The sequence below is a fragment of the Nicotiana attenuata genome, unplaced genomic scaffold, assembly GCF_001879085.1.
Source record: "Nicotiana attenuata strain UT unplaced genomic scaffold, NIATTr2, whole genome shotgun sequence".
Lineage (NCBI taxonomy): Eukaryota > Viridiplantae > Streptophyta > Magnoliopsida > Solanales > Solanaceae > Nicotiana > Nicotiana attenuata.
In genome coordinates, this window is record NW_017670735.1 from 189,424 (window position 1) to 217,038 (window position 27,615).

General features: G+C 37.4%; 1 protein-coding gene across 1 annotated transcript; it reads right to left on the bottom strand.

Annotated features, from left to right (window-relative positions):
* Nucleotides 1–16,151: 16,151 nt before the first annotated feature.
* On the bottom strand, nucleotides 16,152–20,086 carry LOC109242797 (phytoene synthase 2, chloroplastic). The gene is made up of 7 exons (XM_019409657.1): nucleotides 19,804–20,086; nucleotides 18,708–19,448; nucleotides 18,561–18,611; nucleotides 17,849–18,021; nucleotides 17,257–17,492; nucleotides 16,915–17,107; nucleotides 16,152–16,533 (listed from the first exon to the last, which is right to left on the bottom strand). The coding sequence occupies exons 2-7, from the start codon at nucleotides 19,195–19,197 to the stop codon at nucleotides 16,354–16,356; spliced, it is 1,323 nt and encodes a 440-aa protein (XP_019265202.1). The 5' UTR covers nucleotides 19,198–19,448; nucleotides 19,804–20,086; the 3' UTR covers nucleotides 16,152–16,353.
* Nucleotides 20,087–27,615: the final 7,529 nt, after the last annotated feature.

A 27,615-nucleotide genomic window follows, 5' to 3' on the forward strand; every position in this document is an offset into this window, starting at 1 on the left:
ACTTGGGCCTAGCACATCTGCCTTTGATCCCATGGTCAAAAACATAATGTTGTGTTTAGGATGGTGAAAGTCGTGGCTTTGAGACTCTTGCGTTGACCAAACAATCATCATGTGGTCTTCTCGGACCATTGTGTGCTTGAATCGTAACTAAGGTCGTTGTGGGCCCTCGACTCGATGTCTTTAGCAATCCCCTAGCGTGTGTGGTGGGGAATCGAATTGTGAGTCCAGGTCCCGAGCCAATGGTCTAGAACTTGCCCTGAATGTTTGTTGAGGCGAAATCCTAGGTGAAATTTGACTTGAGAAGTGATTATAGGCTCTCCTTGATCCGAATGTTAAGTTGAATAATTCCATAGCCTACCAAAAAGATGATCCCTAGTTAACCCGTTTGAGCCTTAAACCTGTTTCTTTCAAGAACCAATGCTACAAGCCTATACCCGTTCTAAATGATTACCCTCTCTTGGCACCCAAATCTTCCCTTGAGCAATGGCAAATGTCTAAGTTTGGGGGGAGAGACAAGAAAGGAAACAAAGTGGTAGAAAGGTACAAAAGCAAAAGAAAAAGGGAGGCAATGAAAAAGCAAGAAAAGAAAAAGACAAAAAGGAAGTCCAAAGTGAACATGAATAAAAAGGGATTCAAGGAAAACAAAAGTGAAAAGGGTGTGGAAAAAGTAGAAAAAGGAGAAATGTTTTGAATTGCATAAGAAAGAGTGACAATGTGTCTCTCTAACCCCTTGTAAAGAAGTGAAATACTCAAAAGAGTCAAGAGAGTTGTGCCAAAATGAATCAAAAGAAGTGCTTAAGGGAAGATTGAACCCACTTGAATAGAAACATGTCCTACCCTTACCCAAAAGCCTTCACAATGACTCCACAAAAGCCCTATAGGATCTTGAGTTGAAGAAAACCTACATTAGTGGATACTTACATAAGGGGCAAGCATATGGTACCTAGAGCCGGACTTGCGACCTTCTTCTTGAGAGAGATGAGTGAAACTCCTTCAACCACGATTTGTGTGTTAATACTCTAAAAGGTGAGGTGGAGAGTTGAGGATGTGTGAGTTTGGGTTCCACAATGACCAAAGTAATTGAGATAAGTTCTTAGATGAAATGTGTCAACTCTTGATGCTCGTGTCACACTTGATCCATGGTTTTTCAAAGTTTAAATGTGTTAATGATGCATTCGTATTGAGGGAAATTGTTAGTCCCAATTGATGCTTGTTGAGGTTGCTTTAGGATTGCTGGAATTACTTGGATTTTCCTTTAAGGGGTGGGCCTTATTTTGTTTGCTTGAGGACAAGCAAAGGCTTAAGTTGGGGGGAGTTGATAAGTTAGGATTTTAACGTGTTTTATGCCCCTACTTGCCTATGCTTTGGTTATAAATTGCTACAAAATAGTCCCAAAATGCTCACAAGTTGAACTTGATTTGCAGGTTGATCGACAAAGCGACGAATGTCAAAGATAGGCTCAAAAAGGAGTGAAACTTGCTCAAGTGTCAAAGACTAAGTTAGTTGAGGAAAAGAGAACCTAGTGCGGACCGCGCAAAGGTGAACGCGGCCGCACTAGGAGGTTCAGAGGATGGCAGTTTCAAGGGGGCATACTACGCGGCCGCGGTTAGATTCTCGGGGTTCGCGGTCAGGCTCCGCGGCCGCGCTACACTTTTACGCGGTCCGCGGAGCAGAGATTCAGAAAGCTATAATTTTGCCAATTTCAGGCAATGCGGCCCGCGCTCATTTCTGTGCGGCCGCGCCAACTTCCACCGCGGTCGCGCTGCATTTTTACGCGTTCTGCGGTCCTGTTTGTGCTGTCCGCGCTGACCCCGCAGGGGTATTTTTGTCCAGTTTTTCCAGCCTAGTATAATAGGACCTTTTACCATTTTTAGGTTAAGTTTTATGTTCTGAACGCAACTGAGCTCGTGAGACCGAATATTGTAGCCATTTTTGGCACTTTTGCTCTTTATTATTGTAGTTTTGTTCCTAGTAATTAATTAATATGCTTACTCCTTCATCTATTTCTTTAATTTCTGTACCTAGCATGAGTAGCTAAACCCATTAGCTAGGGTTGTGGCTCAACCCTAGTGTGGGTAATTGATGGGTGTTGCCATCTAAGGTTAGATTGATATTGGGTGTTTGTTATTTGGGTTGATTTTATGTTTTAATTAAGGATTGGTGGTTGCAAACACTGATTCTAGCTTTGTGGGTTTAACTCTTCTTGAGAAAGAGAGACCATGACCCCAAAATTGACCCAACAAGGAATTGGGATGGACCCATGAGAAATGGTAGTCCCAATTAACGGGTTAAATCTCGAGAGAGTAATAACCCTACTTGAACCCTAGTTGCTTGGTCTAATTGACCTACCCAATTGGTCTCGAGAGAGTCAATTGGGCAAAATCACTCTCTCTACGAGAGGTGTGATAGTGGGTACAATTGTGCAACGGTTATAGCATAAGCCCTAAATATGTCAATCTATCCTTAGTAACATCTACCCGTTAATTAGCCACCTAGGCAATGCCATGACCCTAGTGCCTTTCTCTATATTAAACACAACTTAGCAATATTCTCGTAGCATAATTTAGTTTTAATCATTAGTTTTATAATAGTAGATATAAAAATCTAAGAAAACCAAAAATGTTTGAAGTGACATTAGGAGTACAAACACAACTCTATACTAGACAGAAAATCCAACTCCACTACTAGCTCCCTGTGAAAATTTGATCCCGAACCACTATTTAGGTAAAAGCTATTGCGACCCGCTCTTCCTACCTTAGTGTAGCGTCGAGTCGGTAGCGATCATATGTGCAAGGTTTTAGTCAAATCCCAAGAAATCTCATCTGAAGGCTGCCAAAAGAATTTTGAGATATCTTAAGGGAACACAGGACCTGGTCCTGTACTACCCTTCAGGTGATAATTTTGATCTTATTGGGTATGCTGATGCTGACTATGCAGGATATCTTGTGGACAGGAAAAGTACTTCTGGAATGGCTCACTTTCTAATATCATGTCTCATCTCATGGGACACAAGGAAGCAAAACTCAGTGGCTCTTTCAACAGCTGAAGCAGAATATGTTGCTGCAGCTTCCTGCTGTGCTCAGCTATTATGGATCAAATAGCAATTGGAATATTTTGGTGTGTACACTGACAGTGTTCCTCTCCTATGTGACAACACCAATGCACTCAACATGGCCAAGAACCCGGTTCAACACAAAAGAACCAAGCACATTGATGTGAGACATCATTTTCTGAGAGACAATGTGGAGAAAGGGCTTATCTGTATGTAGTTCTGCAGTACATAAGACCAAATTGCAGATATCTTCACCAAAGCATTGAGCAGAGAACATTTTGAGAAAAATAGGCTAGAGCTGGGGCTAACAAAGCCTAATTGAGAACCTGATTCCCATTAAATGGCTATGAAAGTCACTTTCAGGTAGCATTAGCTAAAGTGTTTTCCGGCCAAGTCTAACTCACTTCAATACCATTATAGGTAGATACGCATGATGATTATAGAGACTGTAGATGCACTGCATTGGATGGTAAAAGAGGATTGACAAATTTCAAAGACAGGTCAAGAACCTGGTTCTTGTACCACAGGTTAGTAGTGTTGTGCCCTTTCATACATAGCTTAAAAGGATGCAAAAAATGAGTGTCATGTCATCTACCTTTTCAGACCCTGTATGTCACGTCTTTTCATTTCAAATCCTTACATCTCCCTATGAAACGTTGCAACTCCCCACATATCTACCACTGTTTCAGAATCGGTTTCTTTCTCTCTCCCTCATAATTATTTCTTCTCCCATTAAAACCCTCTCTACTTCTTGAATGATCATATCTCTCTTTTCAGTCCTTCTCCAAAATTCTCGACTTCATCCTTTCCATGGCTGAAAACCAATCAATGATCCCTACTTTAGCTGAGAAAACCCTTGATTCTTCCGTCTCTAAAAATCCATTTCTCACCATCCCTGTCTCGACCATCACTGGTGAAGACACTTCCAACCCAGATTCTCATGCTCCCTCTAGTTCGACTATTTCAGACCTCTCTCTCATTCAAAATGTTGAGAACTCAGAAACCCCAAAATTCGATAATCCTTCGTCCCTATCGCTTGAGAGTTTCACTGTCCAAAGCAAGGGTAGAGAACAGGGAAAAATTTTGCAGGCAGTAGAAGTTTAAGGGGTGAGTAATGATAAGTCTACAGTTGTTCCTGCTTCTGTATCTGTGGTAACCATGGAGTCTCTGGAGAAAGAGGCTGTCAAAAATATACTGGTCATATCCGCTGATGGAATAGTGTATGAGGTGATCTCTAGTGTGTCTGAGTCTTAGAGGAATGCGACAAAGTGGTTAGTGGAAGAAGGGGTTGTTGTGCTCTTTGAAAACTCTGCACCAGCAGAAACTACTGGGACTCCTCTTGAAGGACTTGACCCCTCTCTGGAGGAAACGGGTCAAGGATCCTCTTCCCAGGTCAGTTTCGCTCCTGCTCACTCTCCACACTTCGCTGTTGATCCCTTGGAAATTTTGGTTCCTGAGATGCGGTCTAGTGATGAAGAAGATCAAGATAATGTTGCTCTGGATGCCTTTACTGTCAAGAGAAGGGCAGTAACTACTCCTGTGTCTTCTACTAAGCGACCTACTACTAGGTTTCAAGCAAAAGAGGCTTATGAGTCTGCTCTACAAAAAAGCAAAAGGAGCAGAAAGAAGAAAAAGAAGAGGCTGGTGAAAAATGGAGAAGTAGTGTGTGACAAGGACATCCCTGTGGTGGAAGTTGATGAGGAAGTAACAGAGGAACCCATTTCCTTGGTTAAAAGGTCCTAGAAGAAGAAGCAGTCTGCTTCAGAGGAATGTGTTACTACGCCTAGTTCAAGATCAGCGAAAAGTGGTGGAAAGTTGAAAGATGTTGTGAGTGCACAGTCATTTTCTGATGAGGATGTGTTGGACAAGTCAAGTGGAAAATGTAAATCGAGTGTGAAGTTTGGAAAGAGGAAGTTGGAAACTGTGAGGGAACCTGATTCTGCAAAGAGAGTGAAGAGTGAAAGTATTTTTGCTAAAGAACGAGTGAGGAACCAAAAGGTCTTATGGGGTCGCACTTTTGACCCATCAATCTCTAAAATGGCCGGAATGAGACAGATAATTGAGATGGTCGAGTTTCAACAGTGGGGGCATCTGTTCAAAGTAGATGTGCCCAAGGTCTATGAGAATGAGGTCCAAAGCTTCTATGCCGATCTTTTTCCTGTTGACACTGACCATATATGTGCCTTGGTTAATGGAGTGGATATTGTGTTGGATGCTACCTTGCTTGGAGACATTCTTAAGGTCCCTACTGATGGTAAGTCTTCTGTGAAGAATGTCTGTGGGTCAAATTTTAGAAATGCTATTGTGAAGAAAGGTGCATCCTAGCAGGGGGAACGGGTTCACAAGAAAGCCTTGCTTCCTGTTTATCAGTTATTGTTCGAGCTGGTGAACAAGGTTCTTCTACCCCGTACTGAGAGAAGGTCCATTACTTCCAAATCTGACTTATATCTGATGGAAGCACTGGATGGATTTAAAGCTGTAAACTTGCCTGCCATCATGATTGAGCACATGCAGAAGGTGGCGACTTTCAAGGATGGAAACCATGGCCCTCCATATGGGTTTCTTCTTACGCACGTCTTTAAGTTCTTCAAAGTGCCATTGGGACAGTCCAAAGTAGGGACCAAGAAGCAGACCTTCTCTTAAACAACTTTGGAGGAATGTGAGTGTATGGAAAAGAACGGAGGGGTAGGCAGCAGTTCGACAATCTCTCAGCTCATCAATGCTCAAAACAGTGCAATTGAGGAGATTTGAAAGTTGAAGGCAAGGAAAGCCATACTGGAAGGTCAGCAGGCCCAAGGGGGTCCAAGGTCAGATGAGGAGATAGCTCGTCTGACCAAAGAAAATGCTGATTTCAAGACACAAGTAGAGAGCCTGAAGGAGAAACTGCTCACCGAGCAAATATCGGCGGATGCCCGAATAAATCTTGTTCTCAACACCCTTGCTGCAGCCTCCAAGCCCTCTCCTCCTAGTGTCCCTTAGGCAACCCTTAAGTGACCAGTTTCTGGATTAATTCTGTTCTTGTTTTGTTGACATTGGCAGTTGTTTTTTGTTTCTTTTTGTGGTGTGGATGGGATGTACTTGTACTGCTCCCGCTGAAAACAGTCCAATTTCTGCCTTTGCTGTATAGCAAAGGCATATGTTTTATAAAATCTATCCTCTTTTTTTGCTGTTTAATGCTTGTATTTCTCTGTTTCTCTTTTCTATCATGTTGTGTGCACATATGTGGCATGAGTTAGCTAGGCTAGACTTTTTTATGCTGATTGCCTGCTTGTATATTTTTTAATGCTGCCAAAAGGGGGAAGTATAATTGAAACAGGGATCTGAAAAGGGGGAAGTATAAAGTCAGGGGGAACTTGTGAAGTTCCTGTTACTTCATCTAGTTAATTTTGCTCTAAACATGTGTTATCAATTTTTAAGTTTGTCATCATCAAAAAGGAGAAAATTGATGGGTTTACAATGCCTTAGCTTTATGTTTTGATGATCTAACAAACTTACTGTCAAAGAACCAGATAAGGAACCTGACTCACTTAGTACACAACTCAAATCAACGGATTCCAACTAATGAGAACTGCTACAATTTCAGAAGATAGAGAATCAGCACAGGGACCTGATACCCTTGTGTTTCCCTGACAGCAGTACGAAGTCAAGTGTCTACAGCTGGAAAGTGACTGCATGCACTGTACACAGAACAGTGCAGCACAGTTCTGCAGTCACTTTTCTTTTGACCTACCAAGTGATTACATCATTCAAGCGATGTCATCCATGTTGCATTAACATAAAACATCACAACAAAACACCATTTGAACACTTGAGAATCAACTTGAGCATTCAAGCACTCCAACTGTTCACTGATCAAGCATTTGATTCTCAAGTGCATCAAGAACAAAGAACAACCCTACTACGGACCAGTTCCTAAAGCTAGTATTTTGTTGTCCTTAGTTGAGTTGTAACTATGTAATTGCTATTCATTGTAATTCCTACTTTGCTTATCTAGAAGCGTGTTTAGGAACCCCTTGTAAAACCATAAACCCTTAGTGTTTGTGTCGTGACTAGAGTTAGTCATGAGTTGAAGTCTTTGTAATAGGTGTATTCAAAGTGGCTTGTAATAGGTGTATTACAAGTTAGTGAGGGAATAAGAGTTTAATTCCTAGATTGCATAGGTTGTAATCTAAAGTTGCTCATAGTGAAGTTGAAATCCTACCAGTGTAGGTCGTGGTTTTTTATCCCCTTGAGCAGGGATTTTTCCACGTAAAAACTTCCTGTCTTATTTACTTAATGTTTCATTAGTATTCTCCGTAGAAACTTATAAAGGACCTGGTCTCTATATAGTTTAGTGACTCATATATTCTATCTTTTTCTTATTATTCCATTCAGTGTCTAATATTCATATTAAGGCCCGACTAATTTGAATTTACATCGAAAAGCTTCACTTTAGAGAGTAAAGCTCCTTACTACAGATCATTCTATTAATTCCAAGACTTGAAATAGAAACCCCCTACTTAAAAACTTCTTACCACCCACTACAAACATAGTGGTTAGAATCTTTTTGGTGGTTAGAGTTATGATTTCTCCAATTGTCGGAATCATTACAGCTATGTTCCCTACAATTTCGCCAATGCATACTCTACTGATCGTGAGCACTTTAGGTGTCGTAATTCTCTCTCGAGCAACTACAACAATTTACTAGACATATTCTCTCGAACTACGCTAGTTGGCTTCATCTAACCGCTCACTATGACCACGTCAAGGCTTTGTTATTTCTAAACCTACCTTTAAACCCAATGTATTGATTTCTCACATACGTTAGGAATGACATTGTTCAACAACCACCTAAATATGTATCCTTTCTCAAGCAACACATAATAAATAGGCACAGTCAATCGATAGCCATTCAATCAACAACAATAAACACGTAGTTGAACAAGTAGAGAAATCCAACGGCTCAATTATATAAAAACATAACAAGAATTTATCATACAAAAGGTTATATCAAAACCCTAGATAACAAATTAGTTATTCATAATAGTATGTAAAACTACAACACTAAAAGTCATAACCAACAATGAAAGATAGGAAGAGGAAGGAAAAACTCGTAGAAGAATTCTCCGCCTTGCTCCTATTGTGTTCTTGCCTCCTTAGGTCGAATCTCCGGTCTCCTTAGCTTCCTTAGGTCTAAATTATGTCAAAAGTGTGTCCAACCTCTTAAAATACCGTTTTTCCATGTATATATACCAAGTAGGGTCGGGCCCAAACTATTATACCTTCTCCTACGCGAAAAAGGACAATTTTTTCACATCTGGACGCCGCGGTCGCGGTCCGGGCGCGGTATGACCGCGGTATATGGCAAGTATACTGCCTCAGCCCGCCTCAGGTCCGCGGTCGCGGTTTCGACCGCGTTGTTCACCCTGTTCCATTTGGAATTTGGAAAAATGTAAAACATGAAAGTTGTAACCCTTTGAGTTAGATTTCCAACCATATATTGTAGAGCTCAAATGGAGTTCAGAGCAAAAAGTTATGTGCATTTTACTAGACAGTGCGCAATATGCCTACTCGATTCTTCGTTTTGTTGCTCTATCATCCGTTGATCCCCGAATACGATCCCGGCTTAATTCCTTGGGCTTTTACTCAGACTTCAAAGCTCCAAATCACTTGAATTCATTCCATTACATCTATATAGCTCGGAATCACTCCTACAAGGCATAAAACACACCGTTAGTGCAAAACACTAGCGATTAAAGCGCAAACTCAACTAAAGTGCAGTAAATTAGAGTGTAATAATCGACTAAAATACGTAATTATAGCATATCATCAACACCCCACACTTAAACCATTGCTCGTCCTCGAGCAATCAAACTACACTTTGTTATAGACACAACCTTTTTAAACAATTCTCCTAAGTCATCACACCAAGAGTATTTAAAATAGACTAAGCACAAAAGCGTAACATCTTCACCTCAAGATTTGACTCACAAGTACCATGCATTATTCACAACTCACCTACTTACTCTAACATAGAGGTCACTGACATTACCTTTCCTTCATTAATCAAGTGCCCTCACACAACAAAAGAGAGTAGTTCCACAAAATAAAATTTAAGAATACTTAGGAACTCAAGATAAAAAGAATTCACTCACTCTCAGAAATAACATTCATATGCCACAAAAAATGCACCATAAGCTTGCCCGTAGTGTACTACTCCACTAATCGAGCTCATTCAATCTAGGATCAATTAGGACTTTATTTGGTTGTAATGTAGGCTACGGGACGGGTAGGATACATTTAGATATAAGAGTGACTACACCTCCCTAAGCACTTTAATACATATACTTTAACATTCAAACCACATACTTATGTCAAACCATAACTCCACCTTCACATCAATGTATATTACCCATTCTTCTTTAAGCACACTTACATCAAAAGCCACCACTTATCAATGAATATTTTTTTTTTCACAACAATCGAACTATTTTTTTTTCTTTTTTTCTTTTCTTTTTTTCAATTCAAGTGGCTCTTACTTTTTTAAAACAGTGCACCTTTCTCCTTATTTCATTAGTTCCACTCAAAAGCCAAACCAACCACCCCACACTTTAACTTTTACACAATTCATTATAATTAAAGTGCTCATGAGAGGTTAAAAGGTTCAAATAGATGATTAATTCAAACAAATGGGTAAGGCTTGTAATGTGGTTGCCAAAGAAACAAGATTGCAGGCTCAAAGGGGTTAACTACGATACATAACAATTAGGGGGGTAAAATATACATATCTGGCTCAACAAAGAAACGCCTATATCACTTCCAAGACCGAACAAAACTACTATTTCGCTTTGCAAACACACGGGGCAAGTTCTAGGCATCAAATGCAATGCACAGAATAACACACAAACCTCACACACACATGGCACTTAACTCACTCAGTATTGGATTCATCAAGACACTCTAGTCAAAGCAGTTAAGCAACTTTAAAATCATACAATTTAAGGTACTTATACAAGAGTCAAAAACTGAGCCCAAGTGTCACAACCAAAGTACTCACTATTCTCAAGGCATAACAAAGTCAAGAGATATTGCTTCATTTCAAAACACAACATAATGGCTCCTACTCCCAAAAAAAAAACTAACTACACCCGGTTCAAACAAAATCCTTGGAAAATAACCGCTGCATAAAGAAAAACCAAGGGGGAATTGCTACACTACCTAACAAAAGAAAATCTTTTTGTATTTTTTCTTTAGACTTAAATCCCTCAAGAAAATTATCTAATAGATCCATCGTCGGGAAAAGTACAATCTTTTCTATTTTTGTAAAAAAAATTCAATTAAACTAACACAACTAAATTAGCATGGAAAGTCACCCAAACAATCTACTCACCCCACACTTAAAATTATGCATTGTCCCCAATGCACATCATAACTATAAGAGGGTAAAAGAAACTCCCTGGTAGGCCAAAGGCCGAAGCACTAGCAGCTCATGGGGTACTCAGACTTCTCCCAGGCTTGGTCCTTCGTGCGGGTACCTCACACTTAGTTCCAACCATCTGGTTTGCTGTTGCATCCTTCCAATAGCTTTGCTTTACATGCTCCTAAAAAATCAAAAATCGACACTACAAAAATAATATAATAGTAAAATAAATAAATAAATAAAATAAACTAAATTAAAAATAAAAATAAAAAATAAAGCTGGGTTGCCTCCCAACAAGCGCTTGATTTAACGTCGCGGCACGACGTGAATCACTTTTTGCCTCCACCTCGAGTTTATGAATTGAACCCCAAGTTTTGATTCAAGCTTATGATTATGGTCATGGGGCGGTGAAACGAATCTAACTGGCCCAAGGAAATAATGTAGTATTCTGCACTCCTTGGCCTTTGTATGAGGTATGTAATCCTGACTTTCTGGCAAGAAGAATCCCAGAATATATGCACCTTGTTCCTCGTTCCTTGACTCTTCAATTGGTTCGGATGACTCTATTTCCATATCATCATCCAAACATAATGTGGAAAAATGCTTAGAGTGTGGACCAATGCGCTCAAACACATGAACTTCAGGACTTTCAACATCCTCAACATCAGTGATACTAGAGTCAACAAAATTTATATCCTTAAAGTCCTTGGCTGGCTCTAGTCTCACTTCTTCAACATTGACATCCTCAAATTGTAGTTGGCTAGGTTGTTGATGTTCTACTCTGACCTCCCCAATTAACACCTCAAATTCATGCTCTTCTTGGCTACTATCCTCAATATTGGCTTGTTGAGCATTAAAAGCTCCAACCACTTGACTCAATTGAGCCTCCAACTTGCGAATAGTTGCCTCTTGCCTTTCAATGTGCAATTGTTTCTCATTGTTTTGTTCCAGAAGGCACTTTAGCATATCCTTGATCTCCTTCAGGTCTGCATTCCCAGGTTCTTTGTTCCTATTAACTTCACAAGAAAAGGTAGAACCATCATAGTAAGGGGTTGGGGGGAGATAAGAAATATAAGCACAACCATAAAAGTGACCATTTTTACCATCACACACATCACGCACATTCCACAAATAAGATTGAGTTGGTGCACATAACTCGCTATCAGGAAAGTTTTGAAAATTTTGCCACGGGTGGTTTCCTTCACAATATGTATGGAGATCAATAGTAAAATTATCTACACCTAAATTCCCATAATTCCAAGATGTCATGTTTCTCAAATCAACAATTATAAAAAAAATATACCAAAAAACAAAACAAAATAAAAGTTCAAACTTGAACCCTAGCAATATATACAGCTACAACTACACCGTTAGTTCTCCGACAACGGCGCCAAAATTTGATCACGCCCAACTCTAGTCCTAAAATGGATAAGCGGTCGCTGCAAATATAATCCGGTCTAAAAGTCCGGAGTCGAATCCCACAGAGAACTAAGGCTTAGCTATATCTGTTTAATATCACTAAAAAGACAAGTTTGAACAATTTTCTAAATTATACAGATTGAGATTTATACTTCTAACTAATTAACTAGCAATTACTAGAAAACGGTAAATTATCAACTAACGAGACAAAGGGTTGGAGACTAAATTAAGGAGATCTAGAGTTATGATTTCCCCAATTGTCGAATCATTACAGCTATGTTCCCTACAATTTCGCCGATGTATTCCCTAATGATCGTGAGCACTTTAGGTGTCGTAATTCTCTCTCGAGCAACTACAACAATTTACTAGACATATTCTCTCGAACTACGCTAGTTGGCTTCATCTAACGGCTCACTATGACCACGTCAATGCTTTGTCTAAACCTACCTTTAAACCTAATGTATTGATTTCTCACATACGTTAGGAATGACGTTGTTCAACAACCACCTAAATATGTATCCTTTCTCAAGCAACACACAATAAATAGGCACTGTCAATCGATGGCCATTCAATCAACAACAATAAACACGTAGTTGAACAAGTAGAGAAATCTAACGGCAATTATATAAAAACATAACAAGAATTTATCATACAAAAGGTTCTATCAAAACCCTAGATAACAAATTAGTTATTCATAATAGTATGTAAAACTACAACACTAAAAGTCATAACCAACAACGAAAGATAGGAAGAGGAAGGAAAAACTCGTAGAAGAATTCCCCGCCTTGCTCCTATTGTGTTCTTGCCTGCTTAGGTCGAATCTCCGGCCTCCTTAGCCTCCTTAGGTCTAAATTATGTCAAAAGTGTGTCCAACCTCTTAAAATACCATTTTCCATGTATATATACCAAGTAGGGTCGGGCCCAAACTATTATACCTTCTCCAAAGCGAAAAAGGACAATTTTTTCACGTCTGAACGCCGCAGTCGCGGTCCGGGCGCGGTATGACCGCGGTATATGGCAAGTATACTGCCTCAGCCCGCCTCAGGTCCGCGGTCGCGGTTTCGACTGTGTTTTTCACCCTGTTTCGTTTGGAATTTGGAAAAACGTAAAATATGAAAGTTGTGAACCTTTGAGTTAGCTTTCCAACCATATATTGTGGAGCTCAAATGGAGTTCTGAGCAAAATGTTATGTACATTTTACTAGACAGTGCGCAATATGCCTACTTGATTCTTCGTTTTGTTGCTCTATCATCCGTTGATCCCCGAATACGATCCCGGCTTAATTCCTTGGGCTTTTACTCAGACTTCAAAGCTCCAAATCACTTGAGTGCATTCCATAACATCTATATAGCTCGGAATCACTGGCATGAAACACACTGTTAGTGCAAAACACTAGCGATTAAAGCGCAAACTCAACTAAAGCGCAGTAAATTAGAGTGTAATAATCGACTAAAATACGTAATTATAGCCTATCATCAGTTAGAAAGAAGGTTTCAACAAGTACATTGTGTCATTTAATTGGTTGGCAGCGCATATGCCTACAAAAGTCAAATTATTTACCCGCTTTTGCCCGTCTTTAAACTATTTATTATTTTTACCTATAGGCTCTAAATTTATTACACGCCTGCCCATTCCTCTTTCCCCATGTTTTCTCCTTGATTCAATAGTAAGGGTCCGCTGTAAATGCAATGCTCTTCATATAAAATTCTACTCTTTCATTATGCAATCATTTACCTGTAAAAAGGAAGTTTAGTGTACCTATTTTATTTTATTTTTTTTTTTTAAATTAAAAGGAGTTTATTTCTACAATATTCAAAATCACGACACTTATAAATTAGTTATGTAATTAATTTTTTTATGATAAATATCGTTAGTAACCTAATAAAATTACAATAAACATAAGTTATATAACAAACAAATAGTATGTTAATAGATTAAAATATTTTTATGTTATTACTAATGTATATAACTTAAATCAAAAAATAAAAAATCTCTTAAACTTCAATAATGAATCAACTATGATTCTAGTATTGCTAATACATGAAATGGTGATGCCTTGCTAGTTATATCTTAGAATATATTTTTAAATTTTGGGTTGAAATTGAGTTGAACTAGCATAGAAGACAGATTTGTACTGTATGCCAAAATGGTATATTGAATACTGTATTGGTATACAATAATTAATTCAAGAGTATATGATTAACTACTATAGTATACTACTAATTTTTTGAAGGAATGAACCAATCCTCTATGTACCAAAATAACATATTATATACCATTTTGGTTAATTTAATAGTGTATAATTTATTGCGTTGAACTGGCAAAGAAGAATTCGTACTGTATACAAAAATGATATACTATATACCATTTTGGTATACAGTTCATTCCAATGAAATGCTATTATAGTATACTATATAATATAACGGTATACTCTTACAATTAGGTCCTTTTAGAATTTTTTGAAATTTTTATTGACAACTGATATTTATTCAGTTTAGTAATTGAATTAAAAAAACCTTTTTTTAACTCTTTGTGTATAATTATATACCATGTTGGTATAGCTATATACTATACTGGTATCATATGTTAGTTAATATTTTTTGATTGTATTAGCTACATTTAATTGGTACACAATTTGATTTTTCTTTAGTAATAGTATAAAAAAATAATAATAAAAAATAGTAAAAACAGTAAAAGAAATTAGATTATGAAGCCATGATCTTGAAAGCTTTGGGATTTAGAATCCCAAAATCTCTGATTATTGATGACAATGACATGAGGTTTGACTTCGTCTCAACTCTTTAAAAGTTAGAAAAAGTGCATTTATATATATATCCGACAAATGAGATTTCCTCCTCCAATATGGACAATGTTCCTTAGTAAAGGAGGAAAATTCAAAAAAATTATTTATCCCTCCATTTTTCATACACACTAATTTTAGCCAAACCCCAACAATGTAGAGTCCGGAACCAAAATGTGGTTCTTTTGGACTCAAAGTACACAAATAGGTGGTAAAAAAAAAGTTACATTTTTATATATAGTGCCACAATACCTGGCGCTATACATTAACAGTAATTGCACCGTTAATGTATAGCGCCATTTATTGTGGCGCTATACTGCAAAAGCTGACAGGGCCTAGGTATACCGCCACAATAACTGGCGCTATACCCCTTTGTTACTTTTGCCAATTCCGATGCCATTAAAGTGGTCTCTTTCTTTCCTTCAGTCTCTCTTTTCATTTTTTTTTTTTATTTTTTTTTTCCGATGCCAGTACAATATAATCATCTCTTGTTCCTAGTCTTTTACCCCACGAGCAGCTAGTATATGTAGTTAGCAAGAATCCAACTAAATAAACTGGGCTAAAGTGAATTAATATGCTTGAAAAACAAATCAAATTGGATAAAGAACCACTTTAGTCACAATTTTGCATAGTACAAATAGGTTTGGTTTTGGGCTAAAGTGAATTAATATGATTAGTTCATTTTTATTTATTTTTTCGATTTTTTCGGGGTTTTTATTAGATGAATATGGAACAACAAAAAAATTGACGCGTTTCAATAATATTTGATAAGAAAGTAATTATATAACCTATTATTTAAAGTATAAAAAAAATAGATACATTCCATGAGAAGATCACAAATATTTCTAGATATCTTTTGAAAAAAATTCTTTATAAATTCTTCAATGCATCTATAAAATTATATATTTATATGTCGGTTTGATTCGAATTTTTATTACTCAATACCAAACCAATCAAACCAAACCTAATTAAATTTTTAAATTGGTTTGATTTGACTTATTCAGTTTGAACAACCATAATATTTGTTGAATGATCTCCATGTGTTTTCGGAAAGACCAAAAAGGAAGAAATAAAACATTGGGGCAGACTTGTCTTGCACAAAGACACAGCATGGGAGGCCCCATATATAGACCGATCACTAGCAAAACTAACAAAGGGGTATAGCGCCAGTTATTGTGGCGCTATACCTGGGCCCTGTCAGCTTTTGCAGTATAGCGCCACAATAAATGGCGCTATACATTAACGGTGCAGTTACCGATAATGTATAGCGCCAGGTATTGTGGCACTATATATAAAAATGTAACTTTTTTTTTTACCACTTATTTGTGTACTTTGAGTCCAAAAGAACCACATTTTGGTTCCGGACTCAACAATGTATCTCTTGAATGTACAGATAGACATACAAATTTCACTTCCCCTGCTCACGGACCCATCTTTGATCTTTCAAAAAAATATGAAAGAAGAAGAATATAGGTACACAGTGAAGGAAGTTAATTCTTTACGTGAACTAAAATAATTTTCACCCTTGAGGGTTTGATGAGTGTGGAGAAAATATTCTACCAAGAGATTGTCATATTGAATTTACAATCTACTTTTGATGATACACATTTAGCAAAAGATATCTCCTTTACAAGTACCTGAGTTTTCTTTAGTATATATTCCTCATTGACTCAACTACTTCATTCATGTGTTTGCAAGTGGAGAGGAAGTTCTATTAGGGGGCACAAGAGATTTTGCATAAGCAATGGGCAAAGTGAGAAGCTTCTTTGGCTTGCTAACATAAGCCCTCCTTGTGAAGTTGTTGTAATCGTTGGCTTCAATCTCGTCCAATATCTTGCGATACAACAGCAGCGCTGCTAACACCTGCAACGACATAAAATCAGCTCATTGCCATACTAAGTACAGTAGAATATAGATTCAGAATGTAAGCTCAATGCAACTTTAAACCATCAATGCATAAGTAGGTCGATCAAGCTTTCTTTCATCCTCTGTGGTGAGGAATATAAGCAGCACATAATAGAGAAGATTTGAGCACAATTAGAGGATTTAAGAAGCATGATACATACAATGCTGTTGAAAATTGGAACCTATGATACCTATCAATGCCTACCAGTTAATGGTTTATCGATAAAAATACTTGGTTCATACTGATTTTTTCTCACTACCATATCTCCTAGCAGGTAAAACAATAGGAAGAAAAACTACTGGATACAAGCGATCAATTGTAATCTTAAGACTACTTACAGGCCATCTACTAGCAGAGTCCAGTTCTGTGACACCTTTCTCTGACTTATCAAAGAATTTCCTCGCCCTCTGAATTTGTTTCTTCATAAAGTTCCTCCACCTATCAGTCACTCTTCCAGCAAATATATCTTCATCGGAAAGCCCTGCCTGTGCTAATTCATCTTGAGGTAAGTATACTCTTCCTCTTCTGGCACTGTAACAAAAGGAAATATGTAAGAATAAAACCAAGTTTTAAGCACTTAATGTAGCTGTACTAAGAGATGATTAGCCACTGAGTTTTTCCCAACTCTTTTGACCTTTTTTGGCATGTTCAATGTGCATTAAATGTAGCGTCATGCTTACTCTTCTCCTACATCTCTGAGTATATTGGTTAGTTGATTTGCAAGCCCTAAAGCCAAAGCTGCATTATATACACTCTCTGTTGTTGCCTTTGATTCAGGTGCAATACCCATAACTGGAACACTCATCAGTCCTACTGTACCAGCAACATAATAACAATAGAGATATAGCTCATCGAAGTTGTTATATCTGGATTTCCACAAGTCCATACGCATTCCTTCTATCATATCTCTGAATGGCTGCACCAAGGTAGATGAAGAATTAGACAGCGAGCAAACGACTTCCTTAAATTATGTGAATGAAGACCATATTCCCAATACAGTAACCTAAAGATGTGCACTAAAGAAACAAGTTTTTTATGACTTCAAATGCAATATGAACCCTTCTAAAGGATATAAGAGAGGTTATTGAACACAAAACTAGCATAGTATTTAGGCTTTCAACACACATAGAATAGAGGGGTTATCGAAGACTGATGAATACAGAATAAGAACACAATCTGAATCCTCACATATATGCCAATGACAGTAAAGGTACTAGTTCCTAATAATCAAATTAGATGGACAAGATAAAGATGATCAAAAGAAATAGTAACCTGAATATCAACAGGAAATCTGGAGACAGTATCGGATAAAGCAGCATCAAGCATATCAAATGGCCGCCCACTGAAAATATCTTCCAGCCTGGCCTCCCACCTATCTAAAGCTTGTGGAGTTATGTGTGATGCGTTAGGGCCATCGACTAGCTCATCCGTTCTCCTGCACCACACTGTTTAAAAACAACACAACAAGAAGCTTTCTTCAGATGAAAAATCCTTTATACAAAATTGCTGTCAATCTCATCACGAGTTTACCATAAATGAGTATTCACGAAGTGTGACTACATCTTGAAGACTGCCAAACAAAATGGGAAAGAGAAACAATCAGATCACCAGTTTTAAATTATCTGAAGTCTACTCTCTTTACCCTTTTGGACTGTATAAAGAACATAAGATTTTCTTACAGAAAGAGCATAACCACCGGCCAACCAAAAGTAGAAATTATGTCAAAGATTCCCAAGAAAGTTTGATAAAACTAACAGTAAAAGCATGTTACACTTCCCTGGATCCAGTCTAATAATTTTTGCACTTCTTCCACTCATTTGAATCTTCCGTGGGGTATAAGAAATTTTATCTCTTCTCTTTATGCATATAATAATGCCTCAGCAACTAGTAGAGCTCACATGCACCTATAATATTCCCTTTCATGTCCCCAGTTAAGCACAGATATATATATACATGTATGATACTACATGTCTTGAAACCTCACCATATATTGCCCAGATAGCTCTTCTTCTCTCTGGAGTCATTAGCTTTGTTCCTGAATAAGAACCAAATAAATATCAAATTTTGTTTTCATCAATTGGTCCCTTAATCAAGAATTTGTAAACTAAAGATAAAAGAGGCTGAGACTGACCTAAGTAAAATGTCTTTGCATACTCTGCACATACTTCGCCACAACGATCATATGCTTCACTCAACAAGCCCAAATTCCCTGGAACAACAATATCAGGTTTCACTTGTAATTCATCGGTAGATCTCAGCTGTCTCTTCACTAAAGCTGCTTGCTTCAATACCACATCATAGACCTTTTTCTCTGATGACACAGTCATTTCTCCAGCTGGACTAGCCACCAAACTGGACTTTACAGAGAAAGTGCTTCCATTTTTAGTTCTTGATCCACCCAAGCATGCATATCTTGAATCTGCATGTAAAGAGCCAAAATTCCACCTTTGTCTCCGGCTTTTCTTGATTCTTCCATTCCACATCAAATTCCTATCCCGAGCTAGGAACTTGGATGATTCGAAAACCCGGTGTCCTTCTCGGAGTGAATCCAAGAATCCTGTCCCATTTGAGACCTCGGAATTGGGAGAAACGACCCAAAACAAAGTAACAGACATGCTCATGAAACAAGAAACCTCTGTGGTGTAAAACAATTCCCAAATTTTTGTCTTTCCTTTATGTTACCTTCTCACCTCAGCCTATTTTATCAAAAAACCAATACTTGTAGATATCCACTAGAGTCTATCCACTAATTTCAAGCAATATCAACGATTATAAAAATCGCATATAAGAAAGTGAACCGACTTTGCCTTGCACAAGCAGATGTAAATGTATTCATCAACAAGAAGCAAAACCTGTTATTCTTTCTGGGTTTCTGCACAATGAGATAAACCAAATACTCATCATATATACTGGTGATACAGTTATGACCACTCAAAAGTATAAAAATTCAAACTTTGCTCAGTACCAAGAATCAAATCAGCAACAGCACAACAAAAGGAGCTTTAAAATATTAGTATTGAAAGCACGAATTCCAAATGACAAAATACTTCACACTTTTTTCAGGTAATGGGAGCTTTCTATATATAGTCAACTAGATTATAACAAGCTCGCTTTCTAACATTGATACACGTAGAAACTGTCTAGAAAAGGCAAGGGTCTTCATATCTTTAATATTATAAAGCAACAAACCAGAACAATGAAAGCTACAGCGGAATTAAACAACTGACCTGTTAATATGAAAGAATCCTCCAATTAGTTGAAAGAAAGTAACAAGATGAGACCACCTTCTTGCTGCTGATCTCAATATTCTCCCAGAATTTAGCAGCTTTTCCTTGTTTAAATTACACTCCTATATTTTTTGAGGCATTTTATACCATTCAATTTTTTAAATTTGTTTTTTGTTAGTACTAGTTCTTGTTCACTCGTGGTGATTAAAATTGAGTGATTCAGATTCTATCTCCTCTTTTTATTTTCCACCTTTTTACCATTTTTCCACTAACATTAATTTTTTTTTTGGTCAGAGCAAAGACACGTAAATTTCATACTAATATATCGTCCCACTGTATGTCTATTTAGATGTTGGTTCAGGATCAAAGTACATCCTTTTTAGGTCAAAATTTCTCAGTACTTTTATGTAAGATTGCACCTTACGTCTGACAAAATGTAACATTTCAAGTGATGGTATTGTAATTTTTGTTGGATAAGTAAAGCAAATTGACCTAATTCCCACTTTTCTGCTGTGTTACTAGATTAATTTAAAAGATGAAAGTCTAGACAAATTAAGTAACTTTCTGAATGATACTATGCGTGGCGGAGCCACATCGAAGCAAGGAAGCAAGGGGTTCATGTGATACTTATTATACATGTATATTACAAGCTAAAAATATTAAAATGCATGAACTACAAAAATTGAATCCCCTTGACTTTAATCATAAACTTAAATAGCCTATTTGTGTAAAAATTGTATCTCCGCAATGAAATCTCTAGCTCTGCTACTGCATAAAATAGCCAGCAGCTAGCTTAACAAATTACAGGTACCGTTATTTTCTAAATAATATTACTTCCTTTATTTAAAACAGAATGGTGTAATCAAGAACAGGCTCAACCCGTTCAATGTTCGATCCCAATTTTATCATGATAATATATATATATATATATATATATAGTGAGTTAAATGGTTTTAGTTGTATACGGAGTTTAAGAAATAAAGGGCAGCCCGATGCATTTAGCTCCCCCTATGCGGGGGTCCAGGAAAGGACTTGTACAAGGGTCTACGGAGTTTAAGAAATAAATAAAAAATTAAAAACGTCTTAAAGACTATGTGGTTATAAATTATTTAATTAAGGTTAAAATGAGAAGTTTGACATTAATTATTATTAAATATTATATGACATCATTAGGATAGAAGGAGTTAATAATAAATCATTGGAAAAGGCGGAAATCAGGAGCTAATATCACTTCGTTTAACTACACTTCTATTTTAACTTTTATTCTCGACATGTGGTAGAATTGCTCCCTAAAATTAATCTATTAATTATCTTACTTTAATTGTACAATATGTAGTAGCATTATCGAGTTCATATTATAACACCAACTTTAGTAATGGGCTAAGAAGATGTGTGTCGAGTGGACACGTGTAACCACAGCCCAATCAATGGGAGATAACGTTATCAAAATAAAAGTGGGCAAGCTGGTGGCCATGTACACGTGTCAGTCGGTAAGTGGATAATAATCTCTTACCCTTTGCCTCTACTTTGTTCGGAGTGGGCCCACAGACGCGAAAGTGCCAATTCCAAAGTCAAGTGGACTGTGGGCCCATATCGCGGGGTGTACTGGGACATAGACCAGAAGATCTGGACCTAATTCGTCTTAAATAAAAAAAAAACGTTAAATATGGGCGAATAAAGCCCAACGACATAGGTGTGAGTTATCCACATCAAGTTGGTTTGAGGCTTATCGCGTGCTCTACATTTGACACGTAGCAGTTCACACTTTTACTTTTTTTAAAATTAAAAAATGATATTTCGGTCATAATTTATTTGATTTGTTTGGCAGATGCAAAATACAGTTAAGGAGCCATTCAACGGTGGGACGTAGCAAATAAATAAGTAAACGAGATAAAAACTTTGGTTCTTTGGAGAATTTCCTCAAGTTTTAATTAACATGATTTGTTTTTCGAAAGATCGTGGGTTAACTACCACACAATCACACACAAAGCAAATAGAGAAGAAAAATCAACATAAGGATTTAACGAGGTTCGGCCAAACCTAATCCTCATGGCAGAAGTAGATAGAGTTTTCACTATGAATGAGAAACAAAAAAGCACAATACAATCTATAGAATCCCCAACTACAACCCCTATATATAGATCTCGAATAATCCCAAACCTATAAGAGAAAGGTTTCCTAATTTGACAAGGACTATAAGTTTTCCTTTCCTAAATCTATTAGGACAATGGATTTTCCTAGACCTATAAGGATTATGGGTTTTCTAAAAATACAAGGAAATAATTCAAGCCCCAAAATAACAAATCTTTCCATTAGGTTGAATTCTCTTCATTAACAGGAACAACGTCTCTCTACCTTGCCCTCAGCCCTCGCGAGGGCTCTACCCATTGCAGCACACATCAACCAAGTCTAGGAAATACCTAAACTTGTTAAGAGACTCATAGCCCATTTGGCCAAGCTGCAAAAATCAGCTTATTTTGAGAAGTGCTTTTTTTTCAAAAGTACTTTTTGGTGAGAAGCAGTTTGTGTTTGGCTAATTAGTTTGAAAAGCACTTCTGAGCAGCAATTAGTGTTTGGCCAAGCTTTAAAAAACTGCTTCTAAGTGTATTTTTCTCAAAAGTGCTTCTCAAAAAAGTGCTTTTGGAGAGAAGCTACTTTTTACCTGATTATAAAAATAAGTATTATTAAAAAAGAGAAAGATTAGGGGGCCGAGAAGCTCTTGCTTTTCTACTTCTTCAAAACTGCTTCTGCTTCTCCTCAAAAGCACTTTTTTTCCTTCCAAAAGCTTGGCCAAACACCTCAATTTTTGGCCAAAAGTGCTTTTGGTAAAAAAAAAAAAGCACTTTTGGCCAAAAAAAAGCTTGGCCAAACAGGCTATCAATCTCTTCAGCCATAGCACTAATCCGCCGATTTGGTTCTGTACCCCGAATAGATTCTGGATAGTTATAACGCTCAATCGCATCAACGGTCTCTGCAACTGGCAAAGCAAATCCCACAGGATTCATATATCCAAGAAGATCCCCATCAACAACATTTGCAAACCTTTGCGGTCGGTTGATCTCACTTTTCTCTCTGCCTGTTGAAATGCTATATGATTGTTGTTGCGCAGATACATCAACATTATCATCTTGATCAATATTTTACATCTCCTCCACTTCCTTTAATTTAGAACAACTGGGCTGAGCTAGTGGAGATTCAATTTCTAGTTCTATGCGGTCATTGACACCACGATCTGTTTCTACTATTGCCTTCTCCCTCTGAATGTTTAGTGAGGCAGATTCATTGAATGTTACATCCCTACTGATAATTAGCCCTGGAGTCTTTTGATCTGTGCACCACAACCTATAACATTTCACTCCAGCTGTATACCCTAGAAATACGCACTTCTTTGCTCTCGGCTCAAGTTTTCCATCCCTCACATGAGCATAAGCAGGACCACAAAATATCCTTAAATTTGAATAATCAGCTGGGGAACCAGACCATACCTCAAAAGGTCTTTTAAACTCAATAGTTGTGGATAGAGATCTGTTGACACAAATAACAAGTTGTATTGATTGCTTCAGCCCAAAAATCCTTGCTAACACATGAGTGTAAAAGAGTGCTTCGTAATCTATCACAAAGCGTTTTGTTCATACGTTCTGCAACACCATTTTCTTGTGGTGTTCCGACACAATGCGGTGTCTTACTATGCCCTCTCCGGCAGAAATTATCGAACTCAGAATTGCAAAAATCCAACCCATTGTCAGTTGACGCTTAACTTTTCTTTCCGTCTGTCTCTCAACCATCGTCTTCGATTTAACAAATGTCGGAAATACCTCATCTTTTGTTTTCATAAAATACACCCACATCATCCTTGAGTAATCATCAATCAAAGTCATAAAATACCTTGGCACCACTCTCAGAGGGAACTCTGTTTGGACCCCACAAGTCTGAATGTATATAATCTAACTTGTCTCTGGTTTGTGCTCGGCCTTCTTGCTGAACTTTACCCTTGTTAGTGTACCAAACACACAATGCTCACAAAAATTCAAAACTTGATTTTTGTTCCCATTCAGCAAATTATGCTTACTCAACAAAGATAATCTCTTATCAATCATATGACCAAGTCGCAAGTGTCATTACTGAGACTGATTCAGATCACTTTTCCCAGAAGCTACAACACCTTCCCCTTCAACTACACTAGCCTGAAGATGATAAAATTTAGAATGCAGTTTACCTTTCATGAGTACTATAGAGCCTTTACACACTTTAAGTATTCCCTCTCAGAGTGAAACTTATACCTTGATCATCGAATGTTAAAGAGAGATCAAATTTCTCTTTATCCGAGAAACATGCCAACGCTCAATGTTTCTGATAATTCCGTCGAACATTCTCAAATTGATGCTCCCAATCCCCTCTACTGGTAATGGATTATCATCTCCCATGTAGACAGTCCCACTTATTTGCTTGTAAGTTGCGAACTAATTCTTGTGGACACATGTGGAAAGTAGCACCAGAATCAAGAACCCAGAAATTCTGCCCATGACTAGAACTCACGGCACAGACTTCCCCTACATAATCACTATCATCAGAATTATTGCCGGTGTCAACAATATTTTTCGAATTATCTATTTTCTGCTTCCCTCTTTTCTCTTTCAGCTCAGAACAAATCTCTCTTGTAGTGACCTTGCTCCCCGCACTCATAACAGTTTTGCTTCCTTGCTCCAGACTTTGACTGGCGGTTGACTTTTTCTGCTAAAGCCCGTTTGTTGTGTTCTTTCTCTACTCACAAGACCCTCACCCTCAATTCTGTTGTCCAGAAAGTTCTTTTTCAACTCTTTATATTTTAGTGCATTACTAACATCTTCTAGTGAAACACTGTCTTTCCCATATAGCAGCGTATCAGCAAAAGTATCATAAGACAGTGGTAAAGAACATAACACAATCAAGGTCTGATCCTCACTCTCAATTTTGATACTCATGTTCTCCAAGTCCATTATAATTGAATTAAACTCATCAAGGTGAGTTTTAATAGGTGTACCTTCGTTCATACGGAGATTGTATAATCTCTTTTTCAGGTAGAGTCGGTTTGTTAGTGATTTCTTAGAATACAGATCTTCCAGCTTCTTCCATGCCATTGCTGCAGAAGTTTCTTTAGCAATTTTCCGAAGAATGTCATCTGTAACGCTCATGAAGATCGCACTCAAAGCCCTCTTCAGGTCTGCCTTCTCTGTCTCTTTCATCTCTTCAGAAAAATCCTCATCAATTACCTTCCATAACCCTTATAACACCATGGACGATTTCATCCTAATCTTCCATAGACTGAAACTAGAACCCCCCGTCAAATTTCTCTACTTCGTACTTTATCGAAGATGATGAAGACATCTTAATCCTAATCACATGTAGAAACCCGAACCTTGCTCTGATACCAATTGTTGCGGAAGATCGTGGGTTAACTAACACATAATCACACACAAAGCAAATAGAGAAGAAAATCAGCTTAAGGATTTAAAGAGGTTCGGCCAAGCCTAATCCTCGGGGCAGAAGTAGATAGAGTTTTTCACTACGAATGAGAAAAAAAATACAATACAATCTATAGAATCCCCAACTACACCCCCTATATATAGATCCCAAATAGTCTCAAACTTATAAGAGAAAGGGTTCCCAATTTGACAGGGACTATAAGTTTTTCTTTCCCAAATCTATTAGGACAATGGGTTTTCCTAAAACTATAGGAATTATGGGTTTCCTAAAAATACAAAGAAATAATTCAAGCTACAAAATAACAATTTGGATAAGAGATTTTAAAAAAGATTAAAAATCAAGCATCAAGTTGAAGAAATTGGTCAGCTCTACTTTCACTTGCACATGGCCCTTTTTAGGAAGGGAGATCCAATGGGAGAAATTCAAAAATAGCGAGATTTACCACTGGTCGTTGAAAAATAGCCAAGTTTCAAAAGTCATCGAAATTTAGCCACTTTAAATCTGAGCGAAAACACTGTTCAAAATCCGGAAAAATACGCCCGCAAATTTTACGGGAGTTCCAGCATAAGTATGCTTGAACTCCCGTAAATTTTACGGGAGTTCCAGGATACTATAGCTAGGAACTCCCGCAAATTTTACGGGAGTTCAAGCATAATTATGCTGGAACTCTCGCAAATTTTACGGGAGTTCCAGCAAGTATAATTGTCCAGTATAATATACTGGAGTTTGGAGCACTGGTGCTCCAGTCTCCCGCAAATTTTACAGGAGTTAGCAAAGTATACCGGTCCAGCATAATATGCTGGAGTTCGTACACAAATGCACCAGAACTCCCGTATATTATACTGGACCGGTCCCTGTTGCAGCAAAATAGTGGCTAGTTTTCATTGATTTGATAAACGCTGGCTATTTTTCATTGACCAGTGTGAAAACTGGCTATACCATGATATTTTAACAGATCCAATTATGCCCATATTAGTTAGGAGGATGTCAAATTAGAACGAACTTATAACGTTGCGTTTAGAATTGTGGTTTGCAGATGGGATAATCAAATTGTCTTGCACTATTCTATATTTAGATTTCTCTCCAACATAATCAAATTAATTTTGGAATTCGTAATAATGATACTTGATACTCCTTCTGGTCCAAAATAAGTGATTTTCTGGATGTTTTCACACAGATTAAGAAAATCACCTTTTAGCATTAATTATCACTATCCTTTGCTATCCATTTTGGTATTTGGGACGTGATTATTCTCTAACTCTCAGTAAACATTGATTGCTGCAAATGGAAGACGCAACGGCAGAACACTCATGATTAGCAATGATCTCAATTTGTCAGACTAAGCAACGCTTGAACAATGGTTTCAAATTTTCAGCAAGAACTTCAATTTGTCTAAAATTTTAGTTTTAAAATATCAACAAAATATAAAATGGAGCCAAATACGGAAAGGTCCAAGCGAACGACAGATAATTAGGAGATCATTGAAACTTGTAAATATATATAAATGTGTAGGTTAAAATGTAATTTCTCAACCACCAAACTATCCCTTCACTCTTCAGGATCTCAAAGAGTAAATTTCAAAATGCAAGGATCATTATTGAATGTAAGTGATTTTTCCTAAAAAAGCTAGTGACTTGAAATGTAGCAAAACAGGATCCAATAGTGCTTTATCGATATGATATATTCTATAATTAATCATTGAGACGAGGTTGATTACACGCAATCTTTGACGTAAATATTTTGAATTCTTTAATTTTTTTCTTACAAATGTGAAGGAATCATTGATGTTGAGTTGAGCATATTGTTTAACCAAAAAACTGAATATTTGGTTAAAACTAGAATTTAATAGAGAAATCGGGTTACTGATAATCAAGAAATAAGAGATTTTGTGAACAACAATAAAGCAATGAATAAGAGTATATTTCAGTATAATCGGAATGATATTTCGTGTCCCCTACAGATGTTGTGACTTTCTCCTTTTATAGTTAATTCTAAGAGAAAGTGTAATACGTTTGTCTTAATGAGGCAATTACGAGCAGTAAATGACATTAAAAGAAACGTTATTCAATCATTCTTATTAAATACAAATTCTCTAACGTATTTGGCATTTAATGTTGAATTTGGACTCTTTTACGCTATCAGATTCATATCTTCAATTCCTTCTGATCTTCGAGCTTTAAATGGCTAGAACAGGTACGAGTCTCGTTTCATCTGGATAATAGCTCGTACCTTTAAGTATCTTCTCTCCCGCGTCTTTTGTTGCTCGTGTCTTCTAACTGTTTGCCATGCTTTGACTATTTGACCGGTCCACGTGTCATGACATGTCATCTTCAATATTTAAATTCAGTT

Bases quoted from the DNA above. Each gene is read 5' to 3' on its own strand.
- LOC109242797 (XM_019409657.1), bottom strand. From the start codon at position 19,197: ATGAGCATGTCTGTTACTTTGTTTTGGGTCGTTTCTCCCAATTCCGAG. The intron at 18,022-18,560 runs GTGAGGTTTCAA...GTTTTTAAACAG, and splicing joins AGCTATCTGGGCAATATATG to TGTGGTGCAGGAGAACGGAT. The intron at 16,534-16,914 runs GTAAGTAGTCTT...ATGTCGTTGCAG, and splicing joins ACTCTGCTAGTAGATGGCCT to GTGTTAGCAGCGCTGCTGTT.